Source organism: Mytilus edulis, unplaced genomic scaffold (assembly GCF_963676685.1).
Source record: "Mytilus edulis unplaced genomic scaffold, xbMytEdul2.2 SCAFFOLD_1827, whole genome shotgun sequence".
In the NCBI taxonomy this organism is placed as follows: domain Eukaryota; kingdom Metazoa; phylum Mollusca; class Bivalvia; order Mytilida; family Mytilidae; genus Mytilus; species Mytilus edulis.
Window position 1 is genome coordinate 1 of NW_027269249.1, and position 11,276 is coordinate 11,276.

General features: G+C 32.5%; 1 protein-coding gene across 1 annotated transcript; it reads left to right on the forward strand.

The window, feature by feature from the left end:
- Window positions 1–2,520: 2,520 nt before the first annotated feature.
- Window positions 2,521–6,464, forward strand: LOC139509740 (uncharacterized). Its single transcript, XM_071296251.1, has 4 exons — window positions 2,521–3,893; window positions 4,565–4,762; window positions 5,424–5,585; window positions 6,369–6,464. The coding sequence occupies exons 1-4, from the start codon at window positions 3,159–3,161 to the stop codon at window positions 6,462–6,464; spliced, it is 1,191 nt and encodes a 396-aa protein (XP_071152352.1). The 5' UTR covers window positions 2,521–3,158.
- The last annotated feature ends 4,812 nt before the right edge of the window (window positions 6,465–11,276 follow it).

An 11,276-nucleotide genomic window follows, 5' to 3' on the forward strand; every position in this document is an offset into this window, starting at 1 on the left:
GGGGTCACCTCACCCAATTCAATTTAATAATGTGCTTTTATCTTGTAATCAGACGAGATCCCCCACCCCTAACCAAGAAATATTGGGTAATAAAACAAATGAAATGAAATAAAAGGGAAGCCCCTTGGGGTCATACCCATCCCCTCTTGGTTAAAAAGTTGTAAACAGTCCCCACCCTTAAACCATTATATATTCTTGCATGGAACAATAAAACACATCAAATGATGAGAGTCCATTGACTGTCATTAAACCAAAACTATTCATGAAAAAAATAAAATAACGTACTTGAGGTTACCATAGTATTGTCTGTTGACTTTTGACCTTCTAATAGCACGGTTTAACTTTTTGTTGGTTTTTGGTGATGAGCGTATCTCTGGAAACATCTCTCTAACAATTCCAATTGTCTTGTGTCTATTGTCGGACACTTCATCTAGGGTTCTTATGGCTCTCTGCAAGTGTAAAATGATTTTAATTTAATTTAAACTAAAAACAAATTGGAGAAAAAATGAATGACTACTAAACAAATGGCGGTTTTTTTTTTATACCCCAGGAATAGTGCAGTAGGATTACTTTTTTCAGAGATATGATTTTTGGACTAAAAATAGTCACTTAAATGATAAATTTTCAACACTTTTGGTCTTCTTTCTTGAGGATGTTGATTTGATATAATTTGTCAAAAAGTATACACTGTGACAAGTTATAAATCAAGTTCGGATTTTGTTCCAATAAAATGAATTGTAACAGGTACTAGGGATCTCCATGGATGAAAATTGAACCATGGAGGAACTTTCATCATCATAAACTGTATCATACGCCGTACAGTGTAGCACGATGTAATGTATTTCATCCCTCCACATAAGTATGGGTGAACATGCTAATTTATTTTATTTGAATTATATTTATTTGAATTTTCATTATAAATACTATATATATAGAAGTATATATTTTCAATGATTGCCGTTTTTATTAACCCTTCAAAGGCCAAGCCCTCATGCCCCTACCTTTCCCTAAGTCGAGAATAACCAATAGCTGTCACGAAGGTCCCAATGCATTTTTCTTGCTATTTTTTGGTAATCGTTATGGGGGTTAAAAATTATGTGGAGCTTATTTTTCACGGACACTGTCAAATTCAGTAGTCATGAACCCATTACCAGTATGGCTGGTTTGCAGTAGTGCGGATGTATCAATTTGATTATAAAATACGAAATGTTTGCACCTGTCCTAAGTCAGGAATCTGATGTACAGTAGTTGTCGTTTGTTTATGTAATATATACGTGTTTCTCGTTTTGTTTATATAGATTAGACCGTTGGTTTTCCTGTTTGAATGGTTTTACACTAGTAATTTTGGGGCCCTTTATAGCTTGTTGTTCGGTGTGAGCCAAGGCTCCGTGTTGAAGGCCGTACTTTAATCTATAATGGTTTACTTTTTAATTTGTCATTTGGATGGAGAGTTGTCTCATTGGCACTCACACCACATCTTCCTATATCTATATATTATTGTTACAATACAGCAGTACTCAAGTTATTTCTGATGAAATAACAATTACTGTTCTACGCCTTATTTTGTACTTCTTAAAAAAGGGGGATGCTGATTGCGCAAGTCAAAATAAAAGCATGTGTTCATCTTGTTAAAACTTTGTAACTGGATTATCAATTTATTTATTTGATCTCTGAATTTTCATAAGCATTTGCGGAAACTTAGTTAGATAATTCGACAAATAAATCGTTTATCTTCAGATAATATTCTCCTGTCTGTTTTGTTGATCTATCTGTGCAAGCTCAGGTACAAGTGATTAGCGATCTTAATCGGGTTATCCCTAATGGATTATACTATAAAAACAGCCTGAGGGTTATGCAATAACATGCATTTGATTAAAATTGCTAATAAAATGGTGTCAGGCTATTAAAACTTTCCAGTTTTGAACCATGGCAGAAGACAATTGAACGATGGCACAAGTCATTTGACGATTGCGCAAGACAATTGAACGTTGGCGGGGCGCTATCATTAAACAGGCCATGGAGATTCCTGAGGTACATGTAGTGATTTGCAATACTCACAGAAATCAGAATGCTAAATGTTTATATATTAATTTTTCGTTATAATGATCTGAGTTAATATCAATCACACAATTCCAAATTCACTAAAATCTGTCTTTTCTTTCAGAACTTGGGAAAAGTAAAAGGACTCAAAGAAGACAACAACAGAATTATTTTAAAACCATCAGTAATTCAATCAAGGAATCTTCATATCTGAAGCCAAACTTTTTACCGATAGAGAATAATGATGATTCACTTAGCGAAAAACTTCAAGAACCACTATATCCAGGTTGTCGTACAACACTACTTGACTCCTTGTTAGACACTTCATCAATTTCAGCGCTAACAATGGAATGTCTAAAACAGCACTGAGCATGTGCCTAAAAAATGAGAAGACAGTATTACAAACTCCCAACTGCCTCCCTGAATCTTATAAGGAAGCATATCAAAATGATAAAACCGATGATTATAGAAACAAAAAGATATGATGCATGTGTCAATGACTGCTTACTTTTCTGCCAAAACAAGTGACAATGACCACTCATTAGACAGAGAATGTACAAAATGTGGAGAGCCAAGATACAAAGCAGAGTCCTTAAGTGCACGAAAAACTTTTACGTATATGCCTATTGGACCAAGACTTTCAAGGATTTTTGGAAGTGACAATATATGTAAGATTCTTTATTCCAGACAAGATCTTTGCAATGGAAAGTTAACTGACATAACTGATGGAAAGATATATAAATCTTGGTATGAAGATGGAGGAGTCTTTCAGGACATGGAGGAAAGCTGTACAGTTCCATTGGCACTTTTTTGTGATGGGCTTAATCCTCACAAAAGTATGGCAACTCAGAAGTCGATGTGGCCATTAATCCTCACCTGGCTCAATTTGCCTGTAAATGTCCGAAATATTTTAGGACCAATGATGTTGGTTGGCATTGTTCCAGGTACAAAGACAGAAGAGCCAAAAAACCTCGATCCATATTTGGACCTTTTAGTAGATGAATTGCTAGAACTGACAGAGTGCACAATGTTTAATGCCTACAGAGGAGCCCCTACATCAGTCCGAATAGCACTCCTGCATTACATGTGTGACATTCCCGCATTCAGCAAGATTTTACATGTTTCAAGCCAGGGCTGCACTCCGTGGATGTCCTTATTGTAAGGAAGAAGGATTCTATTGTAAGTCTTTACACAAAGTGGTTCATATCAACAATAGAGCTTTTTTACCAGAAAATCATCCATTGAGAAAAGAAAAGAATGATTTTGCTATCAAAGGTGAGGACAGAGCAAGTAAACCAGAGTCTTATACAAAAGAAGAAGAATTAGAAATCAGAAACAGCTATGATCAACTTCCAAATCAAAACAGAAAATCTCTTTTACAGAAAAAAACAGGACTGAAAGGAAAATATAGCTTCATGAGACTGCCTTACCATAATCGTCAAGAACAAATGCAACCTGACGGTATGCACACCATTGCAGATGTAATTGGCAATCTCTTTGGCCTCATAACAGGAAAAGATGATGGGAAAAAGGTACGGAGTGGAGAAGAAGAGTTTCAACGATTTAAGGATTCATGGAACAGCAGAACCATCATCAATGACGAGGAAACAGTTGTAGGAAGCAACAAAAGAAAATCAAATACAGAAGACGGGAGAAAAGCTAAAAAAGCAAGAGTAGAATCAATGACAGCAGAAAATGAACTACCCCCAGCTCCATGGAGACTTGATAGATCAAGTGTTAAAATTGCTGATCAAAGAGCCATGTCATTGGTGTATCCAACAGGATATGACTACCACCCAGACCAGCATTTTTCAAAGCCATGGACACTGAGGACTATGCATGGAAAACATCAGGTATACATTTTGACTTTTGATTTTGTTGTTCTTGTTAGGAGAATGATAACATGTATATGATGTGGGTCTTTGACTGGCACACATGTTGTTTATGCCCCAATTATGAACAGTGTGTTTTTTCATTCTGTTCCTCCTTTTGTTTGTCCTGCTTCAGGTTTCATTGACCTATAGTTGTTAATTTCTGTGTCATTTGGCATGTTTGGTCTCTTGTTGAGAGTTGTTTCACTGCATCGGCAATCATACCACATCTTCTAAGTTACAGGTCAAGTTTAATATTGGTTTAGTCTAGTGATTTTGTATAGAGCTATGATCCTTGATGTATTATGTTTTACACCTTGACAAGTTATAGATTAAGTTAGAATTTTGTTCAAATACAATGTACAATGAACAGGTAGGGGGCTATGTCTAACAGAATGTTTGTTTGTAATGGTCTTCATTGCAAATTTTAAAAAATGAGACAATTATAATTTGTTGTTGGATGTTCAATTTTAATGCTGTAATACTGTAGTACGATTTGTGAATTTTCTTGTCAATTTGATAATTACAGTACATTCTTCCAATTTTATATAAAAAAAGTTTTTTCTGTACCCACATGTACAATGTATTCATGCATGCACAACACAAAACAATAGATTCACTGAAGTATTTGACCATTTATTTGACATTTTCAGTTTGTAACCAGTGGAGCTGCACTTTGGTGTCTACGAGGACTATTGCCCAGTAAACAAGAGACAACATTAGGGAAGCTTTTTAATGTGATTGAGTTGCTGACCAGTGAATCTTATCATGAAAACGAATTGGAATTCATTATTGAATCTACAAGTGAAGCTGTTTCATTGGTGGAAAGAGATTTCCCTATTGCATTACAGGTATGAGACAAACTTAATTAGTATGTGCATTTCGTTTTATCAGTACACAAAAAGATAATTGTCAAAATTGCTTATGTTAGCTTACAGTCAGGGGGTACTACTTGTACATGTTATTTTTAATGACTTGGGGAAGTAATATTAATATTCTTATATAAGTAAATTTGTAGGATACTTATACAGGTGAATTTTATTTACTTGTACTCATGTAGGTAAAACAATATTGGCTGAGTTATGTCCCTTAGACATTCAGATTTTTTTACTTGTAGAAGTAAAAAAAATCATCCCCTATCTTCTTTTATTGAATTCTAATGATTTCTTTGCTCTAATAGAATTTTGCAGATGTCTTTACTAATCATTTAAGTGTAATTTCATGGAAAATCCAATACATGATTAAGATCTTTGCACAATCAGTTTATTTGTTGAATTAATGAGACGAAACAGTGGACTCTAATACAAAAATTGAGAAAACTTGGGGAAGAATTATTAAAGGCATGAATTTACTTTTTAAAACTTAAACACTTTTGTGGGATTGTAAGAAAAAAGTTACTTCTACAAGTATTTTTTTGAGAAAATTGTATTTGCAGTGTTTTGTGGTTTACTGAAGTGTATGTCATATTAATTTTAACCATTACTGATATATTGTTATTTATTTATGTTATAGACTATTACAACACATCTACTTCATCATATACCAGAAGGATTTGCAAATTTTGGTCCTCTTTATGGGAGGTGGCTGTTTCCATTTGAAAGAGTAAACAGTTGGATAACCCGTCAAGCTTTAAATAAAAATAAGATTGAAGCCACAATCATGGAGACTTATGCTGTAAGTATATGCCATATAAGGCAACTTTATCATATATATATATATAGTTATATTTCAGTCTCAACACCAGATCTTTACTCGAGTCCACCATGAAAAATTTTTGTCACAAGATTTATCATGTCAATTTCTGTTTTAATGATGTCTACTTAAGAAGCTATTTAAAATACTATTATAAATTACAACGTATATGAATCAAGGAATTAATAGAAAACATGAAACATGTAGGGTCTTTGTGGTTGCTTTCAAGATATTAACCGTTTAGCAATTTGGTGGGAAGTGAATACCTCTAGATTTTTATGCATTTAACAATGGATGAATAGCATCAGTTTTCCTTCAGAAACTTTAAAATTAAAGGATTTTTATTTTAATAAGGCATCTTAATCAATATATGTTTTAATAAGATATAAAAGGAAAAGAAAGGGTTTTGGTAACAGAATGTGTCAATCGCACTCACTACATCAGAAAAACCAGAGGATTCAGAATAACAGGCAAACATTCAAAAGCAAGGAACATTCTTAGACTTGATTTTATTTCATGGTTAATATTATTAACATGATTAAAGAATTGTGTTTTGATTACAAAATAGTCAGCAAGTTTGGTTTTTACTGTTTTCACTTTGGTTTATAATAAAGCAGGATCTGGAAAGCAATTATATAAATTCATAATCTTATTTTATATTTTATATCTCAAATCCAGTGTTTCTGTTCAGTTCTTGCATGTAAATCGCAAAATGAAATATCCATTTTTTAAATTGTTTCTCATGGTCATTTCTTTATTTTTTAGATTTACGATTGGTATGTCTACATGATAATGTCTGGAAAGGTCAAACAAGATGGTATTGACATTGGCAAACTAGAGGAGACTGCTTTTAGAAGATGAAAAAGATGACAGTTGTAGTACAAATGAGAAAACGTTCTCTATTGATGATAACATTTTGAGAGAAATGTCCAATGTTTATGACTTTTGTTTGGTAGCAAGAATGAGTAAGGAAGGCAAAGAACTTGCTTCATGCACAAGGTCCTATGGAAACACTACATATGGAAACACTGGCAGGAAAATTAATTTTTCACCTTTTTCCAATAACAGATCTTCAAATTCATATGTGTATACTGTAGATGAAAATTCAACAGATTCTTTAGTTGACAGTATAATATTTGGTTCAATTTGTAAGATTTTTGAGCACATTTGGAGAGGACAAACATACACCTGGGTTTTGCTTGATATATTTGATGATGTAAGATCTGAAGATGGATTCTGGAGTGTGTTAGAGCATAAAACCTCACAGAAACCTGTTATGTTGAAAGATGTCAGTGCTCCACAGATTGTTGGGAGAGAAAATGATAGACTTCATTATGTCCGTACATGTATCTAACTTGTAATTGATCAGTTTTCTTATTTGACAAAGTATATGTATATAGACAATGTTTTAAATTTCCCAAAACTGCTGTTTAAATTTAACTTTTTTGATACCAATGTGTATGAATGTTAAATAAAAGCTCCTTTTCTTATAAGATACCATAAGAATATTTATTTCAGACTGCAAAGTCAATATTTTTACATGAAACAGAATATTCTGTTCATATTTACACATATATAACTGTCTGATTACTGTATATTCAGAAATTATTGCGTGCATTTATTACTGATATTTTATCATTTAAGAATAAAATGCTATATTCAGAAATTTCCTATTGATTTAAAGAAAAATTTCAAAATGGGAGTTTTAATTATTGGAATGACTTTTAGCAAAAATAAAATAATTTCATAATATACAGTCCTGACAGTATTCATGATATGTTTATATATGAGTAGTTCTTTATTTATTATATATTGGAATGTAAGGTTAATTAAATAATTAAATCTTAAACTATTAAAGCTATTTAGAAAGATAGGGTTTTCGAGTATTTATCTTCAAAATAATTTAGACCATGTGTATTCTTTCTTACATGTACAAATGATACATGCTTGGTCAGAGAGTTTGACTGTTTCTATACAGGTTTTGTGTACATAGATTTTTTTTTTAATTCTTTGTATTAAAGAATTTTAAACTATTTGTCAGTACAAACTGTACATACAATATAATATACCTAAATAAATCTATTTTATCTTGAGAGTCACACATCCTTTGAACCTGTACATAATTATAAATAAATTCAAGTGATCTCTTAAGATTGAAATTAATGCCAAGCCAAACAAATTTAAAGGATATATATTAAAGTATAAAAGTTGGCTTATCAGGCTGACTTGTACTTACTTGTATTTTAAGTGAATACTGTTGTAACAGTGGGTATTAAAAAACGTTTTCAAACTCTAGCTCATGTATTTTATACTTATCAACAAAATCACACACTTATAATTTTATATAAAGTTAGTTTTTTTCTGAATTGAAATAAAGATGATAAAAATTTATAGATAGGTTACTAGTTCACATTTTTGACACAATAAATTTTGAAGTTTAACTTATTTGTAAGGGAGGAGAACATGTTTTTTGTTATTGAAAGTTTATAAAAGTGTATCATATGATCATTGATAATTATTATTTCTTAATTTGCAAGGGTAGTTTTACATGTGATAGCTTATATATTTGATCTTGCTGTATTGACTGACTTTCAGATGTGTAATTTGTTACATTGTGTTCATATAGTATGAATAAAAATATTCTTGTACACAAATATGTCCTACTTCCATATAGCTGAAACGTTTTTAAACAAGTAAGAAGTTATATTGGCATCAGTTACAGGTCAATAATGTTTTCAGTCACTCTTAAGCATACCTGCACACTTATTGAGCGTTAAATTGTTTGTTTTTTTCAAAACCACATGAATAAATATACTCTGGACATGTATAAAAATGACAGAACAAGCCTAACATATGTTTTTATATGAAAGAAAACAGTTAAGGTGGTACCTAACCCAACAGGGAGATAACTCTGTAAAATTTGAGTTATGTTGTGTTGTTAAGGGAAAAATTAGTGTTTGTCAAACTGCTATATATATATATAACCAGTGTATTTTTTCTGAAAAAACGGTTGCTTCAAATTCTTTGTATTTTTATACAACCGCAAAAATTGAAAAAAAAAAATTGTCAATTATTGGTATCACGTTGGCTTCGTCGTCGTCTGAAGACATTTGGTTTTCGCACTATAACTTTAGTATAAGTAAATAAGTATCTTTGAAATCTGAACACAAGGTTTATGACCACAAAAGGAAGGTTCAGATTGATTTTGGAAGTTTTGGTCCCAACAGTTCAGAAATTAGGGTCCAAAAGGGCCTAATTAAGCATTATTCTTGGTTTTCGCACAATAACTTTAGTATAAGTAAATAGAAATCAATGAAATTTAAACACAAGGAGGACTTTCAAATAACCATCTTCAACAAGTTAACTCATACAAATAAGGCAACATCTCTAATTTTTTCACAAGATTCATTACCATGATGCATCATGAATATGCATGAAAACATTTCCACTGTAAGTAAAGCAAACAACTAATAAGTCAATACGAGATTCACAATCAAATATGGAAGAAATACACATATTTAATATGCACGCAATTCAACACAAATCTCACATGGTAAAACAGGATGTAAAAACAATGAATGAGAGTTGTCTCATTGGCATGCATTCCACATTCCTCTAAATACCAGTAATTTCAGATATTTCCTATTAATGTGGTACCTAACACTACAGGGAGATAGCTCTGTAAAATCAGCTAAACGTTTTAATTACGTTGTTTTGTTAAGGGGAAATTCAGCTTCTGAATGATCAAAATTACTGTCTGTCAAACTGATATATAACCAGTGTAATTTTTCTGATAAAATGGTTGGTTCAATTTTTTTTATATTTTTGTCAAAAGGTCGAAGTAAATACTTCAAAACTTTGTGAAAATTAAACGAGCCAAATTAATTTTAGTGAAAGTGGTGTGTACCACCTTAAACTTATATTTTATGTGGTGTACTCACATGAAGCAATGAATGGGCAACATTGCCCCTGGTGAAGTAACTGTCGGAACTGTATCCGTAGCTAATGCCTGGATCTGTTTGTGTTGAGATTGTTGCTGTAGCGACTGGTTTCCAACAGCTGCATGGCTCATTATGGGCGATGAGTTTGGCACAACATAAACATCCAATAGTACATATAGCGCGATTATAAATGAGCAGGTTGAGAACCGGGTTGGCTGAAGCTAGTATCCATGATTTATGAAATAATCACGTTTGAAAATGATTGTTTATATATGAGCGGGGCTTACATCAGGGAGGCCATACCTCTGTCTGAGTGTACGGCAAGGGGTGCAGGGTATTGTCATAAATTCTCTGGGAACTATGGAACACTTACCTGCAGTAGATGTCAACCCTAATTAATATACTTTGTGTTGTTGTAACTATTACCTTGTGTTTGTGTACACATATTAATCGGACATTCTAAAAAAGAATACTTTTAATAAACTACATTTCATAGTAACAAAGAAAATATATATTTACAATTATTAATACCATGCACTTAGGTTGAAAAAAACTTGATTTAACTTGCATGTAGCTTGCAGGACTGATTTACCTGTAACATTTGTAGGAACTTAGATTATTTTTTGTATATAAGATGACCGATAGTGCTGTCTCAATTCAGAGTTTTAACTTTAAAAACATGATTAAGTGTGTATTAATATAGTACAGAATAGTATAGAATGTCTATCTATAGCTACATCCAACGCTTTACATGTCATGATATAATGATATTCGTCACCGATATCTATTGAGCCGCAAGAAATGACAAAGTCTGTCTTGAAAGGGGTTGGTTATAATAACTTTAGGAAATTATACTGAATATTAAAGAGAATTTAAAGTAGGATTTTGCAAAATTGTTGAAGGGCCGTACGTGACTATAGTTGTTAATTTCTGTTTCAGTTAAGTTAATCTCGTTTCATGCTTTTGGGGAGTTGTCTCTTTGGCAATAATACCACATCTCGATTTTTTTTGATTTTTTTTATCTTCTTCTTCTTCTTCCAGGTAAGGAACCGAATTCAAATCTTGAATGTATGAATCCCGCGAAAACTAACGCAATGTCGGACAACACAGAAAGTTTTCTCTTGGCTATTTACAGGATAAAACGTTCTCTATATATATACAATTAAAACTATGTACAGGATGTTACTGTCTAAATTTTAGCAGAGCATGCCTTCAGGGCAGCTCTGAATCCATCAACTGTGTCAGATGATGTTGCGGATGTTGGCAGTTGGTTCCAGTCTCGAATGGTCCTTGGAAAAAATGATTGTCCGAAGGCGTCTGTTGCACAGGCACTTGTCTCAAAAAAAATATTCCTATATACCTTAATATAACACAAGGTACTTAACTAAATTTTTGAATAATGACACCCAGTCCCAAATTCCCGTTTTTTTTTTTTATTCTCGGTTGTCAAACCTACTTAAACTTAATATGCCGTAAATCTAAATTGATTTATCTACACAATGGTATATGACACGACTATCATTGTTGTCGGGATCATAAGTAGCAGGCCTCAGAAGTCGGTCAACGGGATGATTTTTTGCCTTCGTCTCAATTTTTGGCAACACCCAGTCCGCAGTGATTGAATTATTATAAAAAAATTATTAAAATAAAAACTGTCAGCTTCCCTCTGACTAATGAATTATTACCTTTATTGTAAATTCTTTACAGATTATGTGAAACAAACCCAAATAAG